We start from the raw sequence: 24239 nt of genomic DNA, 5'->3' as shown, positions 1-24239 counted from the left end.
TATATAGAAGATGATTTCAAAAGAAGAAAAACAACATCTGGGAATGAAAAAAGCCTGAAGCACCTCATTCAGTAGAGGTGGCAGACGTGCTGGCTGAGACCAGTTCGCAGCAGTAGCCGTTAGTGTATGTGACAGTACTGCTGGTAAACAGAGAAAAACCAAAGTACAAACAAATTGTCTGTCTGGCTCTTGTGAGTTCAGGTTGTCCTGAATGTTGGTAGAAAGTTGGCACTTAGGCCTGTGCCATTCCATTCCATTCCTGCTGCTTTATGGCAAACCCCAGGGCTGAACTTTGGAAGTGGTTTGCAGAGATCTTCCTCTAGCCTCACCTTCAGAAAGAAGTGTGTCAACAGGTAGAGTTGGTTCAATAGCATTGGCTTGTGTTTTCCTTGCCCTGAAGGTGAGGCTAGTACCTGCCTCCTTTGAGGACCCAGAGTTCAACTCATCCTTCAACCAGTCCTTTTCTTTATATACCAAGTATCAAGTGGCTATACACCAGGAAGCACCTGAAATATGTGAAAAGTCTGAGGTACTGTCTCTTAAACATTTTTTCCCTATATTGACAAGGTTGTCAAGAAGCATGATCTATCTTAACTATTAAGTAGAGCTGATTGATTACTCTGAGCATCTCTTACTGAGCTTTGTGGAAAAGATTCAGACCTAGCATTTTGAATCCTTTAATAAAAAATGTAAATTCAAAAAGTTTTTCCACCAGGAACCTGAATACAGCATTATTAGGGTTTTGTCCTGCAGCCTAAGTCAGCACACATTTACTGACTATACCTTGAAGTGGAAGAAGCAGACCTGTTGAGATTGTTGTATAGAGCATCATCTAACAAGCACTTTTTGAGGTTCTCCACTTTCCATGTTGTAGATCTTAAATGAGTGAGAGATTCTACCATTGTAACAGGGATAGAGGTGTGTTGGGATAAAGGAACCGACAGGTGCAGAGGTGGCACTGAGTCGGGCATGGGCAGATGGGTAGGAGTATGTGTGGCCTGAAGGAGAGAAGAGAAGGGTGTTGTTGGCAGCTGTTCAGCCTTGCTCAACAGCACGGTGGCTGAAGTACACAGTGTGCTTGGGAACCACTCCTTGGCTGTGTGTAAGGCAGTAGAGGCAATGAATAAGCTGCGCAGTTTACGTTAGGAGCAAGACTTCTTTTTAAAGTTATTTTGCAAGCATGAAACCCTTCAACTCTGTTAATCACTCAGCAGTTCTCAACATGCTGCCATCTTTGCTTTGTCTCCCTCTTCATGTTCTTTGTTATTATGTTGGATTATTTTGCTCCAAATCTTGGCCACTGTACCATTTTGTCTGTAAGTACTTTAGTATATATCTTAGTAAAAATGTTTGATAATGAGCTAAGACAATCTAGGAAGATTTAAAAACATGTGTAGAATACTTTAGTACTTAAGAAAGATCAACTTAGGAGGCTAGAGAGATGGTTCAGTGCTTAAGAGCACTGACTGCTCTTCCAGAGGTCCTGAGTTCAATTCCCAGCAACCACATGGTGGCTCACAACCATCCGTATATAAAGGGATCCGATGCCCTCTTCTGGTATCTGAAGACAGCTACAGTGTACTCATGTAAATAAAATAACTAAATAACTAAATACGTCTTTAAAAAAAAGCGCCTAATCTAGAATTTATCCCGTGGATTTTACCTCTGGAAAAGAAGCCACTTCTCCAGCCCCAATATTTACTTATTTTTATCCCTTTTCTCAGTTTATGAAAGGCATTAACATTCCAGGTCTACTTCAGACCTATACTAACTTTATTCCTTATAAATTATTTCTGTGGTTCTAGTTTCTTTTGTCTAGTCCCTTTTTGTGCCATTCTGTTACTGTTAACACAAGTTTCATGTATGTTTGTTATAAGTCAGTTATATTTTATATAATTTAAATATAATTTATAGTTATAAAATATTTCTGTTTTATACAATTGTTTATAATTTTATTTAAATTAAAAATATAATTATATTTTATACAATTAATTTTATATAATGCCTTGGAGCTAGAAAAATCAGGGCTACACAGAGAAACCCTGTCTCGAAAAAAAAAAAAAAACAAACCAAAAACCAAACCAAAACAAAAAAAAGACTAGTGTCACTTCTCTACTATAGTTTTACCCCTGTCCAGTTTTATTACAGCCTTATTGTCACTGCATTCATTCCTGTTGTATATGTTACTGCCCCAACCAAAAAAGCGTGCACAAGCTATTTTTATAGTTGCTTGCCCTGGTGTGTGAGAGCCTCTGTTAGAGGCTCAGCCTTAGGCATGGGTATAGTCCCTCAGTGACAGTGCTTCAGTAGTGTTTGCCTCTTCCCTTGGTCTTTCTAAATGTTTGCTTCTGTTGGTTTCATAAGCAGCTTCTCTACTCTACTGGTTGATTTGTTTCCAGCAGTACCTTGGGGAGAACGTTGCTCTGCAGTCAGAAGTAATTAAATGTGGGTTTCTTGGCTGGGGAAGTTTTGAGGGCAGTCACTGAGGTTGCTGTGATCTGAGAAGGTTCCTTTCTGCTTCTCTGTGGTAAGCCACTGGCCTACAGGTTAGCTGTTGCTCAGAAGGAACCTTTGGCTTCCTAATTGCTTACCACCATAATCTCTGCTCTTGTCAAGACTTTTAATGCTGCAACACCCTTAGACTCCATCCCACATGTAGCTGGTTTCTTTGGGCAGAGAGAAGCATCTATCTCCCTTCCTTCCTCTCTTGCTCAACACTCATTTGACCTGTGCAGAATTGTTCTGGGTGTTTTTGTGTGTTTGTTTTTTTGACATTCCCGAATAAGTTATTTTCAAGACCTGTACACATTTCCAAGCTTTGGTCTTCTAAGATGAATACATTGGAATGCTGCCTCCCAGGATGCTCCCCCTGACTTCATGATAGTTCTGTGTAAGGAGGTGGTTTCTGCTTCACGTGGGTTCCTTTTCTTGCTGCATCCTCATCCTGGGACTTAATTGTTACTGTACATGCCACGTTGCTGTTCTCTCTGTGGGGCTGGCTGCTGAAAGGGATTTGGGCATGTTGCTTTGTTCTTCCTAGTTGTCAGGTATGTTTTATATGGGGAAAAAGCTAATTTTTACATGGACTTCAAGAGACATTGTATATATAGTTTCAGTTTTCTTTAGGAGCAAATAACTAGCGTTCCTGTTTTCAGTGAGATAAAAAGAAAAGCCAAAAGTATTAATTTTTTTTTCTTTAAAAAAAATTCTTTTCCATGGGAGAACTACTTGCCTTTTTTGCTTTTCTGTTTATGAAATTTAAACTAACAGTCTGTCATTAGTATACATACTCCATTTTGGCTGTGTTGTCAATCATATAATAACTCCTTAAAATCCCAGTTTGTTTCCTTTTTGAGAAATTTGATAAGAGGATAAATATAACTTAGATTTCCTGGTAACAGTTCAGTTTTTTTTCCTTCAAAAGCATCTTTAGGAATGTATCATGTAGCTGCTCATAGAAAGTCACATAGGGTTCATAGCTCACTCCAGTATATATTCCAGGATGATTTTCATTCAGGAAGATGTCAGATTTGCAGAAAATAATATTTATAAATAAAATAGGTGATTTGTGACCTACCTTGTGTATAATACAGTATAAAGACAACATTTAAGAATTTTTGCTTTTGGGGCTGGAGAGATGGCTCAGCGGTTAAAAGCACTGAGTGCTCTTCCAGAGGAACTGAGTTCAATTCCCAGCAACCACATGGTGGCTCACAACCATCTGTAATGAGATCCGATGACCTCTTCTGGTGTGTCTGAAGACAGCTGCAGTGTACTCATATACATAAAAACATAAATAAATCTTAAAGAAAAGAGAATACTGGCTTTCTAAAAACCAAGTTTTTTTTTTTTATTACGTATTTTCCTGAATTACATTTCCAATGCTATCCCAAAAGTCCCCCATACCCTACCCCCCAAAACCAATAGTTTTATGTAGATAAGAGTTTTTTTTTTTTGGCTAGAAATTTAATGTTGATTTCTAGAAAAATGCTATTATTTAATAAAAATTACAGTTTTTCTTAAAGTAACTACAGTGACTCTTCTAGCTCTTCTTAATTATCTAAAAGTCTGTAGTCACAGTCGCGGTGGCCTCAGATTTCATACTAACTGGTTGTTTTCCCGATTCTGTTAGGAGCGTTATTCAACACAGAAACGCTGATGGAGTGCTGTCCTCATGCCTGTGCATCCATCCGTCCTCTAAGTGGAACCGTGCTCTTTCCCTTCGCTTTATCTTTCTGTGTGAAGCATTTTAACTTACACATTTGACGTGTCACTCCTAAATTCTTTAGCATGCATTTTTTAAAAGGGAAACATTTTTCTGTATAACACAACATAACTATAATCCTTAGAAAATTTACTTTCATTATTAACTGTGTTGGTGTATAGCTGTAGTTCCAGTACTTGGAAGGCAGAGGTAGGAGGATTGCCTTGAATTTGAGGCTACTCTGGTCTACAATGCTCTTAACTGCTGAGCCTCTTCACCAGCCTCCAACATGTTACGTTTTAAAATTTGTGATTTGATGACTAAAGAAAAGAAAAGAAAAAGTCTGAACATTGGCTGCTCTTGCAAATGACCTATGTTCTATTCTCAGCACGCACATAGTAGCTCAAAACTGTCTGTAACTCTCGTTCTAGGGGATCCAGTGCCCTCTTCTGGCCTCCATGGGCACCAGGCACCCACATGATGCATAGGCATACATGTAGGCAAAAACACTCAAGCACATAAAAAAATAAAACTTAAGAAAGTCTCTAAGCTAGTTGGTCTTTTAAGAACCTGTATTTAGGGTTTATTTACTAGTAATTATAGTTTTAACATTAAATGTTTTTTTACCTGTGAAAGAGTTAAACTGTCTTTAGGTAAATTTATTTCATTGAAACAGATCTTACATATCCAGGCTGGCCTTAGCTTGCAGTATAGCTAAGGCTAACCTTTAACTTCTCGATATCCTGCTGCTGTCTCCTGATTATGAGATTATAGGGGTTCTAGGCAATTACTCTATCAATTAAGCTGCAGCTCCAGTGCCTGTAGGTGAGTTAAAGAATATTGAGGCATAATGTATATACAGAAGAGTGTGCATAAGTGCACACACATTTGAATTCTTGAGAAATGGATTAGTAGGGCTGGATGCAGTGATACACTACTTTAATCCCAGAGGCTGGTGGGTTTCTGTGTGTTCAAAGCTAGCCTGGGGAACATAATGAGTTCCAGGATAGCCAACTCTATGTAGAGAGACCCTGTCTGAAAAACAACAAAACAAAATAAAAAGCCAAAAATACCAACCAACCAACCAAAATGAAACTGATTACTCTGGCTTAGCAGTTCCTTCTCCATTCTTGTCATCACTAGTACTTTCTGGTTTGTTTTCAAATATTTATTTTCTACATTAAATTGTGTGCATGTGAGGAGGAGTATGTACGTGTCATTTCAGGTGCCTGCAGAGGACAGAGGAGTTGGATCTCCCTGGAGCTGGTGTTACAGGCAGTTGTCAGCTGCATGATGTGGTTGCTAGGGACTGAATTTCATTCCTTTGCAAGAGCAGCAAGTATTCTTAACAACTGCCATCTTTCCAGCTCTGGATCTACAATTAGCTTGTTTTAGTGTGAATGGGAGTATTAGGTTTTTTTGTTTTGTTTGTTTTGTTTTTTTAATGTGTGAAGGTATTTTGCCTATACACACCTACACAGATGTGTGCAGTGCCTACAGAGGTTAAAAGAGGTCATTGGATCCTCTGGAACTGGAGTTGAAACAGTATGATCCTCCGTATGGGTACTGGGAGTTGAGCGTGGGCCCTCTGGAAGATCCAGCGCTTTTGACTGCCGAGTCATTTCTCCAGCCTCCAGGACAGTTTTTCCTCATTCAACTGTAAATGCATAATAACTCACCTCGTTCTTTTCTGTTTTTATTAAAATATTTGAGACAGAGCCTCATTATACAGCCGTGGCTAGAGCTGAACATGCCCTACAGACAGCTAGGCTGGCCTTGCACTCACTGGGATTTACCTCCCTGTGCCTCAGTGCTAGGGTTAAAGGTGCGCACCATCACATCGTACTTTTTGGTTTACTTTTTTTTTTTTTTTTTTTTAATCTTTTAAAGGGCTTTAAAAATGAACACGTGATTTTTTAAGAGCAGTTTTAGGTTAAAGACTTTCTTTAAATGTTAAAAATTCTTGTGGTTTCTAGGCAAACTACAGCATGGGGTTTCAGTTTTTATTTTGAAGTTTTATCTTTGACTTTAAAAGGTATATCTGGAGTTTGAATTTCTACTTTATAGTTAAGACATTTTAAAAGTGGTGGGCTCTCCTTTAGCACCGTCAGTTCTGGAAGTCTCGTTTCTCTTGCCGCCATTTAGAAACTGCAGTATCTGTAAAGAAGCTCTGGTGATTTAACGCTTGTGAATGTGTTTCTGCTTTTGATTTGTGATGTAGTCTTGTTTGAATTTGAAATTTGTAGTGATTGGTATTAGAGGCTGGTTTGCTTTCACCAAGAGATCATTTTAAAACTTAACTTGTTGACCTCCCTATGACAGGCCAGGGTGTAAGTAGACCTCCACTTCTGGGAATAATTATGGGAAAATTATTTATAGTCAAGTACTCATGATTGGGCAGCCCGTGTGCCAAAGGGGAAGAGGTCCCTCTGGGTTCTTTCTGACCATCAGACAGGAAAGGATCTGGTGGAGTGTTGATTTGCTGTCTTACTCGAGCCACCAGACCTGAAACACCTTTGCTGTCCCTTTGCTTAGTGTTCTTCCTGTGTGATGTGTAGCTTGGTATTTCAGCCCCAGGAGTATGAAAAACACTGTTCGTGTTTGCTAGATATGATTTGCTCTGAGGAAGTAAAGTGCAAGTACAAGCGATTTATCATGTGTGAATGACTTAAAGCTCTTAATGCCACCTAACTCAGAAGAGCTTCCAGCTTCGGAGTCCCTTACTAGTTCTACTCTATTGTATTTAACGTATCAAAGACTGAACATCTGTCAGTTGTGCAGAGACAAATCACACATTGTCACATACTGCTTGTATAGATACTGTACTCTAGTTTATAGTAAGCTGAATTATGATGGCAGGATCTGAGTGGTTTGAATTTGGGGAAGATAGAGGAGATTGAACCTAGAGTCTCAGGCTACGCATGTCCTCTACCTTTGAAGTATACCCATGACCTCTAAACAAAAAAATTAAGCTGGGCGTGGTGGTGCACACCTTTAATCCCAGCACTCGGGAGGCAGAGGCAGGCGGATTTCTGAGTTCGAGGCCAGACTGGTCTACAGAGTGAGTTCCAGGACAGCCAGGGCTACACAGAGAAAACCTGCCTCCAGAAACCAAAAACAAACAAACAAAAAAATTAAAACCTGAGTTAACTTCAATACAGTGGAAGTCTTAGTTAATTTAATAATAATAAAAAATACTTTTTATGAGCGGTTCCAAAGTCAGGACTCAATAGTATAGTGTAGCCCATCATAAACTGTAAGAATTTGCTATTGATAATACTTAAATTGCCAAAGGCTTTTTACTTCTAACATTTAAGAAATGAATTACATTTACTTAAATTCATTGTTGCAAAGGTATTCTTGAATTTCCAGCATAATGTTATTAGTATTTTGAGGGGAGATACAAAGTGAGTTCAAGCTAGTTCAGGGAACATTTATTTGTTCTTACAATTTCTGTTGTTTAAAATTTCCTAAAAGTTGTCTTAGATCACAAGTCAGCGTCATGTATAACATTAGAGATAAGTTCTTCATAATTATATGTAGCTGAACTTTTCTTGCATATAATAGAGAATTAAAGAATTTATCTAAAGAACTGCAGATGGTTAGTGCAGGGCAGCATGTAGAAGTTAGAACTTTTTACGTAAAACCATGGGGCTGTTATGTTGGAGGGTTGAAGATGGCCTAAATAATTAATATAGAATAACCAGCATCAATGAATGAAGTATTGAACTAAACAAATTTTCCAAATAATTAAAGCATTCTGTGATCTCTGAAAATTTAAAATGACTGTCCTCCCACAGTGTACTTTGTTCTTGTCTGTGCTCAAACAGAACGCTTGGCAGGACCTGCCTGTTGACAGTGACTTTCATGTCTTTAGGAGTATTCTTTTGCTCCTGCTGTAGTTCAGTTTCCCAGTGCTCCCACAAAGTTACTGCTCTGTGTCACCTCTTAAGCCTTCTTGCTTTCAGTTCTTGTATTAGTTTGTCAAGTATTCAAATTTCTTTTTTAATTTTTTGATAATATTTGTTAAGACATGTGTTGTGTACCTCCTAGTAAGGCACTGTCTCCAAGGCATTAGTGCAGGTAGCAACTCAGCGAAGAGTCAGACGGAGATCCCTTGCTTTTGTGAAGCTTCCTTTGGCTGAGTAAGACTGGGAATGGTCAGAGATAGTCATTAAACAAGCATAATGAAGTGGTAGTTTGCAGGTTAGCAGGGCTTATTTTAGAAAAGGTAGATATAAACATGGTTTAGAAATACTGGTCATTAGCTGGAAAACCAGGCCACCAAATTTGTTGTTAGTAATCTAGAAAGTGGAAAAAGATGCTTGAGAGATGTTTTGGCAAATAAAACAACTTAAAATATTTACTCTGTTTTAAATTATGTAGATGTGCCTTTGTGTGGATATTCGAGCACAGTGTGGCTGAGGCCAGAGGTTTCAGACACCCTGGAGCTGGAGTTACTGGCAGCTGTGAGCCATCTAAAGTGGGTTTTGAGACAATGACCTCAGGTCTTGCAAGTGCAGTCCATGCTCCTAACCAAGGAACCATCTCTCTAGACCCCAGACACTTCTTTGTTTCTTCAAGTTCACTGTCACATTGTTTTCTTCAGGGGTTTGTTTGGTCTTTGGTTGAGTACCTGAAGTTTTGGAGCAGTGCTATGCCTGAATACTAGTTAGGTTTAACTTACTAAGTACAAGCATAGTAACTACTGCAAGCAGGCTGTGCACACTTCTGTTGTTCCTGAAAGTTAAGGAGTGGAGCGAAATGAAAGCTGTGAGATGACTGTTTGGTGTGAAAGGATGGCCGCTCTTTCTGAAAGTTTATTCCATTTATTCATTTATGAGAGGGATTGATTGATTGTAGAGCATGTGCTGTGATGCTTATGTGGAGTTCAGAGAACAGCTTTTAGCTTTGGGGAGTCAGCTCTGCTTTTTTAGATTTGCTTATTTTAGGTGTTTGCCAGCCTGCATGTATGCGTATACACCATTGGTGCTTATAGAGGTCAGAAGAGGGCATCAGATCTCCTGAGATTGCAGTTATGCATGGCTGTGAACCACCATGTGGGTATTGGAAATTGAACCCGAGTCCTTTGCAAGAACAACCAGTGCTCTTAACCTTTCCAGCTCCTGACACTAATTCACGATAAACCATATTGTCTGAGATCAAATGTGTCCAGTAGTAAATTGTTTGGGTTGGTGATATGAGGCAATAACAGTTTAATTCCATCTGTTAGGATCAGAATATTGATGGGCTGAGGAGAACCAAGGGTGAGGTATAAACTGCTCACTTTTCTGCCTTAAACCATAGCCCTCCACTTGTTTCCTGTGTGGCTTTAAGAGAGTTCCCAATCCTTCCGTTGTTTTTGCTGTTAAGTTTTCTATTTGTGCAGCGTGGAGGAGGGAATCCAACACTGTCTATGTGAGGAGGAAAGCTAAGATCCTCCTTGTAAGGGCGTCTGACCCAGGTGTGGCTTGCTGATGGCGTGCATTACTGTCAGGAGGGCGCACATATCCACACCACTGATTTTTCCTGAGAGGTTTGCAATCTGGCAGCCATTGAGTTTTTCTCCGCTGCTGTTTCTGACAAACAGCCTGCTCTGCTGCTTACTCCTCTGACCAGAGCTCACTGGCTTTCTCAGGAAGGTCAGGAGCAAACAAATGAGACTCCTGCTCCGTTCAGTCAGCATTGGCAAATAAAAGTATTTTCTTGTTGCTTTGTGTTTCCACATACATTAGCATATTCATTTGAATTGAAGGTCACATGTTTTATTTTATTACTCTCTCTCTTTTTTTTTTCCTTCAATGTTGAGGGTTGAACCCAGGGTCTCATATACTTTAGCTGGGCTAAACTCCCAGCCCTAGTTTTGAACTTTAGTATTATCTTTTTTCCAAAAGAGGGAAAATAAAATTCATCAACACATAAGAAATTTTTATGCTGTTTTGACTCATCCTGTTACACCACAGGAAATGTGAAGAGCTTGGTATGTGCATTTCTTTTCTTCCCTTAGAGCTGGAGAAGAAGGAAGAATAGGTCTCTCTAGGTTTCATCTGATGGTAGAACTTGCTTAGACTTGGGCTAGTTCTTTTGGTAAATAAATAAATATAGGGTCAATCATTCATGTACTTTTGCTTGTTATCCCAATTTAGAAAAATGTTTTGACAGAGCTGAAAGGCACAGCACCCAGCATTGTTACTGTAACACAGAGGCCAGGGAGCTTTGTCTAGTGAACGAGTTTTAGAATTGACAGTTTTTTAAGAAACAGTTGGAGAGAAATTCAGTTGTTGCCAAGTTGTAAATGTCTCAGGAAGAAAAAGGAAAATTTGAATGATGTCTAGAGTTCTTGACAGTTGTCTTCCTATAATAAGTAAAAGCTGCTTTTAATTTTCTGAGTGTTGAGAAATTTACCTACAGTGAGTTCCACACATTTTAGTGGGCGCATAGCTCGTGTGATAGGAGTGATCTTGCTATGAGTGCCATGTGTCTTTAGGCTTTCTCTTCAGGCCTGCTTTCCCATTCACTCTAAGGAGCTTGCCAAGTGAGCAGGCCTTCCTACTGATATCTGATCTAAACAAGGAAGGTTTGTGTTCGTGCTGCAGGAATTTGGTATGCCAAATAATTTAGGTAACTGCTTGCATGATTTAAAAGTTGATTTTCTTCTAGTTGGTAATTATGAAAGTCAAGAATAATACTTATCCAGAGTATAATTCTGCCTTGAAGTATGTCCAAAAAGAGAATCTATATTTGTGTTGGTTTATAAATATTGGTGCATCCTATTTCTGAGCTCTTATGTAACAGTCATTCTGAAATAGCTCAAAAAATTTACATTTACAACATTTCCTAAGCTGGGCAGTGGTGGCACACGCCTTTAATCCCAGCACTTGGGAGGCAGAGGCAGGCGGATTTCTGAGTTCGAGGCCAGCCTGGTCTACAGATTGAGTTCCAGGACAGCCAGGGCTACACAGAGAAACCCTGTCTCGAAAAACCAACAAAACAAAACAAACAAAACAAAACAAAACATTTCCAATATTCATTTCCCCTCGGTTATAGAGGAATGTAATTCTTTTATTCACCAAGTTATATGAACATTTTAATTTCTTGTATGTTTCTGTCACTATGGTAGAAAGATACCTCAATGAATAAAGCACAGTCTTGCACATTCTAGCTAAGAAATAAAAATAAAAATGAACTTTAGTGTTGGAATAGATGCTGATACACAAGTATCAGCTGTATGCTTCTTGGATTCCTTTACATAAATATGGGAAATGTATTTCTTTTTTTTTTTTTTTTTTTTTTTTTTTTTGTTTTTTTCGAGACAGGGTTTCTCTGTATAGCCCTGGCTGTCCTGGAGCTCACTTTGTAGACCAAGCTGGCCTCGAACTCAGAAATCCGCCTGCCTCTGCCTCCCAAGTGCTGGGATTAAAGGCGTGCGCCACCACGCCCGGTGGTAAATGTATTTCTTGTAGGGTTTTGTTGGCAGTGTTTTTTTTTTTTGTTGTTGTTGTTTTTGTTTTTTTTTTTTTTAAAGACAGGATTTTTCTATGTAGCCCTGGCTGTCCTGGAACTTGCTGTGTAGACTAGGCTAGTATCAAACTCTGAGATCTGCCTACCTCTTGTGTTCTGAGGGCTGTGATTAAGGCATATGCTACCATGCCTACCTCTGTATCACTAGTTTGAGAAAAGTCTGTATTAATTTCCACAGAGACTGGACTAGTTTTTATTCCTACCAGCATAGAAAGACCACTGCAATGAAAGTTTCACAATGTAGATGAAAGAATCTGAAGAAGTCTGTGAGTCAGAAAGACTTCCTGTGTTCATAGGTTGGAAGAATTCAAATTGTGGCAGTGATAGCATCACTATCAAAATTCCAGCATTGTTTTTCATAGAAATAGGGAAAAAAATCTTCAAATTCATTTGGAGGCATGAAGATAGCCAAAGCAGTCCTGAGACAAAAGAATATTGATGATTTCAAGTTATATTACAGAGGCATAGTAACCAAACAGTATGATAGTGGTGCAAAAATAGGTTAAGCTGGGACTGAAGAGATGGCTCAGCACTTAAGAGCACTGACTGCTCTTTCAGAGGTCCTGAGTTCAAATCCCAGCAACCACATGGTGGCGTTCTTCCCCCCCGCCCCCCATCTGTACATAAGCAATAGGTTAAGCTGATCTGCAGAACAGAACAGAAGGTCACATACAACCACACAAGCTAAAATAATCTCATTTTTTAATAAAGACATAAAAATACATGCTGGAGAAATGACAACTTTGTTAAAAAAATGCATGAGATTAGATTGTTGTCTCACACCCTTCACAGCAAACAACTCCAAATGGATCAGAGATTGATAATAAGACCCGTAACTCTGAAACTACTAGAGAAACTGTTAGAGAAATAGAGACATGTAGATTAGAAACTATTAGAGAGTAGCAGAAGATGGCCTAATCAGCCATCATTGGGAGGAGAGGCCCTTGGTCTTGCAAAGATTATATGCCTCAATACAGGGAATGCCAGGGCCAGGAAGTGGGAGTGGGTAGGTTGGGGAGCAGGGCGCTGGGGAGGGTATAAGGGACTTTCGGGATAGCATTTGAATTGTAAATGAAGAAAATATCTAATAAAAAGTTGTTTAAATTAAAAAAAAAGAAACTATTAGAGAAAACACTTTAAGATACAGTCATGGGAAAGGGCTTTCTGAATAGGATCCTAGTTGCCTGGGAAATAAGGCCAACAATTGACAAATTGGACCTCATGATAAAAAGCTCTGTACAACAAAGGAAGTAGTTAATTGAATGAAGAGGAAGCCCATCGAAAGGGAGATATTCATCTGACAGAATTAATATCTCGAATATACAAAAAATTCTAAACAATAGAGAAACAGACAACTTAATCAAAACATGGACTAAGGAGCTAGCAGTTTGTGAAAAAAGAAATACAAATGGCCAATAAACATGAAAAACGTTCCAACCTAACTATCCATCAGAGAGGTACAAATCAAAGCTATATTGAGATTCATCTTACTCCAGTCAGACTGTCAGTCATTAAGAAAATAAATAACATCAAATGCTAATTTTGATTTGTGGGTTTTGTGGTATTTTCTGCTTATCCTCAATTTATATTATTCTGACTTGTGGGGAAGGTATCTTATTTTTCAAGGTTGGCTTGAATTCTGTGTGTGATTGTGCATGTGTGTGTAGAGACTATCTTCATTCACACTCCACCATATGCTTTGAGATAGGATCTCTCACTGAACCTGTGGTTTTACTGAATATTTTTGAAGCCTCTCTAGGACATATTTAGAGAATTTAGGGGTGGAAGATTTCCTTTTAAAGATAACCTAAATCTTAGCTATACAGTATATTGATTTTCATATATGTGAATTCTCCTATAGTCACCGTTCAGCATAAATGATAGAACAGTTGCATGCTGAAAGGTCTGTTTTCTTTGATCAGTATACTACCACTCAGAGGTTAACTACTGTAGAGTAATTTTAATTATTTTGCACAGATAATGAGAATCTTTCAAGAGGCATTTCAAAAGGCAGCATCCTGTGGTTGTTGGCCCATTTGTGAATCCCAAGTGTTATTAATGCCAGGATTCTCTTGAAGAATTGGGTAGAAAGCAGAACTCATTTTTTTAAACATTTATTTATTATTATATGTAAGTATACTGTAGCTGTCTTCAGAAACCAGAAGAGCGTCAGATCTCATTACAGATGGTTGTGAGCCACCACCATGTGGTTGCTGGGATTTGAACTCAGGACCTCCGGAAGAGCAGTCGGCTCTCTTAACCGCTAAGCTATCTCTCCAGCCCCGAAAGCAGAACTCATTAAAACAAATTTTTAAGTTATAATTTATTTAAGTTTTAATTTATTTTATGTGTTTTTGCCTAGAGGTTAGAGGACACCTGGCTGCAGTTAACTCTGTTTCCATTTGGATCAAACTGGGATTGTAGACTTCATGGTAGCCTAGGTTCCTTTACCAGCAGAACAACCTCACTTGCTCCAGAAAGGAACTTTTTATTTCTTTTTAAATTTATGTGTATGGTTATTCTGCTTGCATGTATATGTGTGTATCACATTCATGCTTGACATCTATAGGGGTCACAAGAAGGCATCAGATCTCCTGGAGCTGGAGTTAGAGGTGGTTGTGAGCCATCATATGGGTTCTAGGAATTGAACCCAGGTCATCTGGAGGAGCAACAAGTGCTGTTAACCACTGAGCCATCTTTCCGACCTCCAATAATTTGAGTTAGTTGGCATGGACCAGTGTTTCTTAAAGTTTTGTGGAGAATTGGTTCTGTGCAGTGTTGATAGAGCTTACATGAAATATAAAGCAAGCACAAGTTTCTTATGATGTAACTTTACAAACACTATATTAAATGAAAGTCAAGATTTTTTTAAACATGGGAGTCCAGAGTCTTTAGACTATCAGGATTGCTTGTAATTGAGGTAAGGCAAAGGTGAGAAAAGGCAGCTGTGGCTGGGAGAATTTATCAATTTACTTAGACCTGGAATCACTGAAATGGACCTGGTGTCTGGCATTTATGGGGCAGCAGCTTGGGACAGTGGTTTGACTGAAATTGGTTTACAGATTCAAAAGAAAAAAGGGCTGGGCTGGGATAGTACATGCATTTAATCCTAGCACTCAGAAGGCAGAGGCAGGAGGTCTCTGAGTTTGTGGCCAGTCTTTTTACAAATTGAGGTCCAGGACAGCCAGGCTACACAAAGAAACCCTGTTTTGAAAAAAACCAAACCAACCAAACCAGAGGCACAGTGATTTAAGTGAGTCAGATGAGCATATAGATATAAAGCCAACGAGATCCCAGTTCCACCAGTATTTAATGCATTATAATATAAAGATTTTCATTGTCGTCACTTAAGGTTCATTGAGGTTTGTTTTGTGCAGAGTTCTGGTCAGAATGTAGTATATATTATTAATCTTTAACATATTGATTAGAGATATCTGTAACATGAATTTAGGGAGTCTTTACATTTTTATTATTTTTTAAATAATAAAAAAATATTATTATCTAATTGTGTTTTATGTGCGTTACTGTGAGGGTACCAGATCCCCTGGAATTGGAGTTATAGACAGTTTTGAAGCTTTTAACCACTGAGCCCTCTCTTCAGACCCACTTCTTCTCATAATAAACAACCAGTTGTTTTCAGACCTTTGTTTTGACTCTCTATTATGTACAAATCTGACCCTCTTTCTCTTGAGAGACTTTTAAAAGACACTGTGTCTTTAGCTTGCTCCCAAAGGCTTAACTTTTTTTTTTTTTTCTTTTTTTTGCAGTATAGTAGAAAACTTTGTTCCTTTGTTGAATTAATTTTCTAAGACTTGTACATTCATGAGAGCCACATCCATAGCATAAAAATTCTATCCTGCCCGACAACAACCAGCTTAAGATAGTGTGAATATAAATTGTAGGGCGTTAGAAAGGAGTCTAAAGTGTGACTCGACACAATGTAGAGTGGTGGCTGATTTAAGACTTCCAAATTCCTGAGAGAGCTGAGAAATTTACCTTGCAGTTGATTCAGATTAATCATGATACAATTCTAAATAAAGACTTTCTAAGATTCTCTATAGTGGAGACATAGAAACTGTAGTAAGGAAGAGGTCAAGCACTGTGAGCAGTCGAGATGCTTTCTCGTTAAACGAGGAGATGCTAGGTAGTTGATCTGAACACTTACAGGACTGGAATTGTACTTGGATGGAGACAGCTTACTGCTTTTTAAAATTAATTTGGCTTTTTTGAGACAGGGTGTCACTATGTAGCTCTTGCTGTCTTGAAACACTTTCTGTAGACCAGGCTGGCCTCAAACCCACAAGAGACCCACCTGCCTCCGCTTTTCAAGAGCTGGGATTAAAGGCGTGCACCATTGTGCATGACGCAAAAAAGGTTTTAATGCAGTTTAGCTTTATAAAATTGCATTTTAATGTTCAGTATATTCTTTAAAACACCAGAGTTTAAACTGTGGTTGCATATTAAACAGCATTTCAAGAACATTAAAAGATTTATCTTTGAAAATTTTTAGTACAAAGATAAAATAGTTGATCATAATTTGACTGTATTTCTGACAAAATTAGAAGTGTGTACTTCTCTATTCTTTCTTTTCCTCCTTTAAAACAAGTAGCACGTCTCAGTACAAGAGGGAATTTCTTAAATGTAACATACTTTGGAGGGCACTTTGTATTGTAAGACCCCCTTTCGGGGACCCCTACTCTAGTCTCGGGAGTGTGAGAGCACCCAAAGAAACATGAAGACCCAACTTGCTGTAATTACATGAGGACGTTTAATTACAGAGCTCCGGACCGACATGTATCCCACACAGGAGATAACTGATGCCGGCCACGAGGCTCGAAAGCTAGGGGGTTTTATGGGGTAAGGGGCTTAGGGGTGTGGAATTCAGCACAGCGACACACTATTGGCTTATTCAAACATTAACAGAAAGATTACAGTGCATCAGGACTTTGTTCCTGTGGGCTGGGGGCTTATCTTTGTTCACATAGCAACCAGTTGATGTGTGACTTTTACCAAGGGGCAATAGACAGAGGGGAGATTCCGGCCAGATGGTGTTGACTCAGATAATATAGCCCTGCTATGTCTTCACAGCCCCCTTTATCTTGTGGTCAAGATGTTCCCAGGAATGTTTTAACTACGAGGCATACCCAGGTTTGGTTTTCTCTTTTCTCAGCCCCAGGCAGCCTCTAGGCTCACAAACAACCAGCAATTTCTGAGTACTTTATATGACTTACAGGCCTTGAAATTTCATCTTTCTTTCAGTACTTGGAGTACTATTTAGGACATCAGGGTAGGCATTGTTTGCCTCTCTAGAGCTGTTAGAAGGTGGTGGGAGGCAGCCGACCGGTGATGGTGAGGGTAGTGGGTACCAGGGCTAGAAATCAGAGTGCCTCTTCCCAAGCAAGGTGAACCAATTGCTAGGAAAAACAAATGTTGATGTAAACTTCCTTCCTTTCCTTCCCTCTCTCCCTCCCTACCTCCCTTTGTTTAGAAGTTTAAAGGATTTTTAAATTGGAAATGATGCATTGTATGTTGAATTTTGAATATAGACCATAACTGTTGATGCTATTTTATTGGGAGTTTCTGCCTCTCCCATTTAGTTCTCGAGTAAAAGACATAGAAACCTGGTATTTTATTTACAAGCTGCTTGCACTGTGCTGAGCAGGTTCTGAGCTATAATTTGTCACCCGAGTCTTGCTGTTTCATGGGTGTCCTCAGTGCAAGCTTCCTTTGGACATGTGCTCATGGTCCATTCTGCCTCTTGGTGACCTCCTCCTCCTCCTTCTCTCTTCTTCCTCTTGTGTTTTTCTTACCTGAAAACCCCCTACTATAGTCCTGCCTTCCTCTCTCTCCTGCACAGTCACAGTCCCTAACCTTTTATTAATCAGAGACTGGGGAATGGGGAATATTCTTTATGCACATTGGCTTATCCAGTGCCCCAAGATCAGGTTGTAGTCTGGAGAGGGCCACAGAGTTCAGCTTCTGAATACACAGCCCACAAGACTAATACCAACAGATATTCTTTGATTGTTATGTCTTAAAATTCAAGATGAGGGACCCGAAGTATGACTTAGTGGTTAAGAGAGTGTACTTCTTTTCCAGAGACCCTGAGTTTGGCTCTCAGCACCCATGTGGGGTTGCTCACAACTTTTTGTAGCTCCAGCTCCAGGAGAGACACATGCATATGGGCATGCTAATTACGGAATACAAAATTTTAAATTTAAGGTAGTTGACAGTTACAATTTTATACACATTTAAGTGAATTAAATTTATTTACTTAAAATTTACATGTCTGATAAAAAGCTGAATTTCCAGTTAAGTTTTTCCTGATTTAAATTATAAAGATTTTTTTTTCCAGAAAGAATCTTTAAAGTGGATAGGTAGATAAGGAATATAGATTGATAAAGAAGGTAACTATATTTTGCGTCCTATTGTTTCTGGAGTGATGAAATACATTTCTATAAGTCAGTAAGGAACTTTATACAACATGGTAAAATGTTTATTTTCTCAACAGGACTGACTATTTTGAGTACGATTGTATAAACCGTTAACTAGCATGAGTGTACCCATGTTAGAAATAGTGAGGGATTAATATGGCTTACTTACTATGGTCGTAGTAATTTATTTTAAAGGACTTAAATATTTAGTAGCTTTAATTTCACAACAAAATTGAACATAGTCATTTTCTTACCTTGACCAGTGGTTAATGATTAATACAATCAGGATTTCTATTCCTGCATTAACATCATGACCAAGAAGCAAGTTGGGGAGGAAAGGGTTTATTCCGCTTACACTTCCACATTGCTGTTCATCACCAAAGGAAGTCAGACAGGAACTCAAACACAGGAGCTGATGCAGAGGCCATGGAGAGATGTTCTTTACTGGCTTGCTTCCTCTGGCTTGCTCAGCCTGCTGTCTTATAGAACCCAAGACTACCAGCCCAGGGATGGTCCCACCCACAAGGGGCCTTTCCCCCTAGATCACTAATTGAGAAAATGCCTTACAGCTGGATCTCATGGAGGCATTTCCTCAACTGAAGCTCCTTTCTCTATGATAACTCCAGCTGTGTCAAGTTGACACAAAACTAGCCAGTACAATTGACCCCTTGTCAACTTGACACACAAACGCATCACTAGTAAGCCTCAACCCTTACATTCTTATTCATCCTCAAGGTCTAAATAACTTTAAATGTCCCACAGTCTTTACATATTCTTAAAATTTCAATCTCTTTAAAATATCCATCTCTTTTAAAATCCAAAGTCTTTACAATTAAAAGTCTCTTAACTGTGGGCTCCACTAAAATAGTTTCTTCCTTCAAGAGGGAAATATCAGGGCACAGTCACAATCAAAAACAAAAATAAATCTCCAACCATCCAGTGTCTGGGATCCAACTCACAATCCTCTGGGCTCCTCCAAGGGCTTGGGTCACTTCTCCAGCCATGCCCTTTGTAGCACACGTGTTGTCCTCTAGGCTCCGAATGCCTGTACTCCACTGCTGCTGCTGCTCTTGGTGGTCATCTCGTGGTACTGGCATCTCCAAAACACTGCATGACCCCTTCAGTCCTGGGCTGCCAATTGCAACTGAGATTGCACCTTCACCAATGGCCTTCCATGGCCTCTCACAGTGCCGAGCCTCAGCTGCTCTGGGTGACCCTTTCATGCTTTCAAAACCAGTACCACCTGAGTGACCCTTACACATTACCAAGTCCCGCTGCAGCATGAGTACAACCTTGGCTATCTCTGGAACACAGCCTCTTTGTGCTTTCAGAAAACACTTCCCAGAAGATGTCACCTCAACGATGCTGGTCTCTTCTTAATCACTGCTAATTTCTTAGCTCCAGCTAACCATCATCAATAGTTCCAGTAATGCAAAGTTTTTGCTTTAGTAGTTCTGGTATCTTGTTAATCACAGCTGATTCTTCAGCCCCAGCTAACCATAACTACAGAATCTTCACAATCAAAACAGCAATGGCCCTGAAAAGAGTCTTTAATTTTCCCTCTGAAATTTCACAAGCCAGACCTCCATCTTCTGCACTGTTCTCAACATTATCTTCCAAGCTCCTACACAACATCTGACAGAGCTCTTAACAATGGATGGATCTTCAAGCCCAAAGTTCCACAGTCCTCCCCAAAACATGGTCAGGTTGTCACAGGAATACCCCACTATGCTGGTACCAATTTGTTTTAGTCAGGGTTTCTATTCCTACACAAACATCATGACCAAGAAGCAAGTTGGGGAGGAAAGCTTACAATTCCATACTGCTATTTATCACCAAGGAAGTCAGGACAGGAACTCATACAGGTCAGGAAGCAGGAGCTGATGCAGAGGCCATGGAGAGATGTTCTTCACTGGCTTGCTTCCCCTGGCTTGCTCAGCCTGCTCTTTTATAGAACCAAGACTACCAGCCCAGGGATGGTCCCACCCACAAGGGGCCTTTCCCCCTTGATCACTAATTGAGAAAATGCCTTACAGTTGGATGTCATGGAGGCATTTCCTCAACTGAAGCTCCTTTCTCTGTGATAACTCCAGCTGTGTCAAGTTGACACAAAACTAGCCAGTACAATGATGCTATTTGTTGAAAGGAATCTGTTTCTATAGTCAGTCTTAGTGGGTATACAACGGTCATTTTGTCATTTATATTTCAAGATATCAGCATTTATACTGAGAACCTAACCTGTATAGGTCTTTTTTTTCTTAGGCCTTCTCAGGGTAAGTGATTGATTGAAATGGAACAAAGCAACAGGTTTTGTCTTCCTACTGATGGAAAGGAAACATTTCTGGAATCTTTATCATGTCATAGGAGTAGTATACATGTGTGTTGTGCTTTGTTAACTCTGTTTGCTACTTCAAGGTTGAAAGCTCTTATGTGTTTCATATTTTGGCAGTTCAAACAGGATAAGGATTTCAAATTTCTTATTTTGAAAACTTGGTATCACTAATGTTAACAGATATGCTTGCTAAGGGGTGTGTGTGTGTGTGTGTGTGTGTGTGTGTATTATTGAATTCAAGAAGACGTTAGCTTCCTTAGATAGTATTTTCATAGTTCTCGTTTGTTATTTAAAGTGACTGCTATCTTTCTTGATTGATGCATCAGTTGCTACTAGCCTAGGCTGGGCCACTTACAAATTCAAAGGCATGTATATAATGTAGGTGACATAGACATATAGTAGTAACATAGAAACCTTAAAATAGCAAAGAGAATACAAATTTGTTATTCCCCCTTTTCTCCACTGTTAAAATGATCTAGTGTCTTAATTGGCACTTTCTGTTATAGGGAGAAGGAGAATTGATTCTTAGATTGAGCTATTGCAAAAGACCCCAAGACCATACAATTTCCATTTTTATAGAATTGTGTCATACCAGCATTATAAAAACAGCATTTTGGTGTATTTTATACTTTCAGAAAAGGTTTGTCAATAGAATTATGTTTGATATTGAAGAAAATTTTCACAGTATCAATATTTTAATGCATCTTATAGTCTAGAACCTAGTTGATACTAGTAACTTTGATATGCCCCGAGTTATTTTAGGAGTATATTTGTATAATTTGGGAAGGATGTAGCTGATACTTTACTGTATTAAGGGGAGTTTCTTGTAGAAAACCTAAACATTCACTGAGTGGAGCTAATCATACATGAAGGAGTCCTCTGTCTTGCTCTCTTACCTCATTAGTTTAGTATGAGTAGTCGGGTTTTAATCAACTCTGTTACTTACCTCAGCACCTTTCGTCAGTGGTGTAGAAAGAAATCCCAGACGTTAGATAAGTTTACTGATAATTTCAGTTTTTCCTTTTCCTAGTTATGGGGCTCAGACCCAAGACCTCTTGCAGGATAGGCAAGCACTCTTATCGCTGAGCCATACCCCTAGCTCTTCTATGTGTATCTCAGAGAGAACAAAAATTTGTATTTTCTGTGCACACAAATTAGCTTTGTTGTAGAGAAAGTCAAGAGTGCTTGGAGACAGGCCGGTCACTGCAGCTTATTGTAGTTAATATTCATTTAGAAAGGTGGATTTATTTTACTTGGATATTTGATTATTGTAGTGAATCTCAAAGGATTTAAAATGTTGATTCTATAAACATGTCTGTCATGTGAACCTCCTGCCATGTGTATGTATGAGACATCTGAAAGTTTACACTGTCAGTAGTTCCTGTCCCTCCCTCTAGAATTGTTAACATACTGAGAGACAAGCAACCTGGCGTAGTAACATCTAGTGCTCTGTTAGCCTTTGTATGAGTCATTTGATTAAGAGAGGTGAAGGAGAGTAATAGCCAAGTAGGAGAAAGAGTGACAGAACAACAAAGAAAGAGGGAATATGGGATGGAGGGAGCTGATAGAGTAAGTGTGGCAGCAGAAGCACAGTGCGGGGATACCACACTCCTCTCACCCTCTGCTGTGTCTTGAATTGTGTATTCCTACCTATTCTTGGCATTAACTAAGCCTCGCTTTACATTTATAATTTGAAAGACTGTTGACTCCTCTCTTACTGAGCATTTTTGTTGTTGTTTTATGTTCAGAGGTTGTGAGATAAAATTTAAAAGCTGAACTATTTTAGGACTAATGCTGTATGTGTTTTTACACAAATATTTAGGGCTTATATAAATTAATTAGAATAGTTGGATACTGCTCAGGAACTGAGTTGAACTGTCTGCACTCTGGATGAATTATACGTTGTAGGAAATAGTAGCTTTGTACAGACTTTTGCTTCAGATGCTCCGACTGGAAAATGGTTTACTAACTTTCCTTTGTATGTTTTTCTTACTGCCCCGTTCTTACTGGCTGAAACCAATCCTGTTCAAACTGGACTCTGCAGTTTACAAGATTCCTTTGCAGCTCACCATTGGAGGTAAGAGATTGCTCTCCAGTTTTTTGGTTGTTTTCTTTTTCCTTCCAGACAGGGTTTCTCTGTGTAGCCCTGGCTGTCCTGGAACTCACTCTGTAGACCAGGCTGGCCTCAAACTCTGAAATCCGCCTCCCGAGTGCTGGGATTAAAGGTGTGTGCCACCACGCCTGGCCCACTCTCCAGTTTTCAAATTAGCATTGCCAATAGAATAACTCTGCATGGCTCTTTTCTCAGGTACTTATTTGATTAAAGTTTAGGAGGGATTGTTTTAAAACAGTAGTAAGTTTTTCAGTAATAGTAGCGGGTTGAACATAGCCTTTTTGTTTTTGTAGCATCTGGTCATGCTGTTTTAGATACATTTTATTTCTTAGTAATGATGGAGAACTCAGCCCTAGACTTTATTTCTGTGAACCCTGTGTTGCATTGTTCCTGCTTAAGTCACTAGCATGCCTCAGCAGAGCTGGATGGGCACAGCTGTCATCAAGGAAGCTTCACCTGCATAAGAGACTGGAGGAACGGAGGACCTGCCTGGCACTGAGCATTCCGTAGAACACAGGCACTGTTCCTGAGGCTTCCTTTGCTTCTCATTTAGTCTCCATTCTGCTTCTCATGTGGAACTCAGAAAGGAATAAACTGGGAGGTTAAGAAAATGTCACCGGATGTTCAGAGAACCAGAGTCATGTGAGCTGTGGTTGCAGAAAACCTTGTCGATGATTGTGGAGACTTAGAAAAAGCAAAGTGCTGTTGAATATAATAGAGGCTGGGATTGGAGTCTTTCCAGATTTAAGATGTATATTTTCTTACTAGCCACATGACACTAGAAATCAAAACTTCCCTGAGCCATCTGTTGAAACAAGGCAACATATTTGTGAACAGAATTATATTGTTCAAATCCTGTAATTTTTTTTATTCTCCTCTTAAGCTGGACTTAGCCCTTCACACTCCAATTTATTTAGTTTTGTTTTTGTCTTAGCTTTGTCTCTTTCTTTGCTTCTGTTGTTTGTTTCACTTAAGGGCCCCCTTTCTCAGTTCCCAGATTCTTAAATCATACTCCTTTTCAGGGTTGAACTGTAGCCTTATATCTTTCTTCTTTTTCTTTATTTTATTTATATGAGTACACTGTAGCTGTCTTCAGACACACCAGAAGAGGGCCTTAGGTCCCATTACAGATGGTGGTGAGTCACCATGTGGTTGCTGGAAATTGAACTCAGGACCTCTGGAGGAGCAGACAGTGCTCTTAACCGCCGAGCCATCTTTCTAGCCCCTAGCCTTATATTCTGAGACTGTCTCTGATTGCATCACACATTGAGAGTTGTTCCTTTTTCTGTTCTATGATGTTGTATTCATTTGATTACTGAAGCTGTTCTTTTTTTTTTTTCTGAGTCTTATTTTTTTTAATTTATTTTTTTATTAGGTATTTTCCTCATTTACATTTTCAATGCTATCCCAAAAGTCCCCCATACCCACCCCCCCAATCCCCTACCCACCCACTCCCCCTTTTTGGCCCTGGGGTTCCCCTGTACTGGGGCATATAAAGTTTGCAAGTCCAATGGGCCTCTCTTTGCAGTGATGGCTGACTAGGCCATCTTTTGATACATATGCAGCTAGAGTCAAGAGCTCCGGGGTACTGGTTAGTTCATAATGTTGTTCCACCTATAGGGTTGCAGTTCCCTT

General features: G+C 39.3%; 1 protein-coding gene across 9 annotated transcripts in view; it reads left to right on the top strand.

Moving 5' to 3' along the window:
- The window catches only part of Ate1 (arginyltransferase 1), a 129127-nt gene that overhangs the window by 16369 nt on the left and 88519 nt on the right, over positions 1-24239 (top strand). For 6 of the 9 annotated variants that reach the window (NM_001271343.1, NM_001136054.2, XM_006507264.2 and 3 more), the window contains 2 exons: positions 401-529; positions 22536-22568. In NM_001271343.1, the coding sequence (NP_001258272.1) occupies positions 401-529; positions 22536-22568 (162 nt within the window). The remainder of the gene's footprint in view (positions 1-400; positions 530-22535; positions 22569-24239) is intronic. The other 3 variants (NM_001029895.3, NM_013799.3, XM_030242026.1) reach the window with 1 other exon arrangement.

This window comes from Mus musculus, chromosome 7 (genome assembly GCF_000001635.26).
Source record: "Mus musculus strain C57BL/6J chromosome 7, GRCm38.p6 C57BL/6J".
Taxonomy (NCBI): domain Eukaryota; kingdom Metazoa; phylum Chordata; class Mammalia; order Rodentia; family Muridae; genus Mus; species Mus musculus.
Note: the sequence above shows the minus strand (reverse complement) of the source record. Positions and strands in the feature narration are given on the sequence as shown.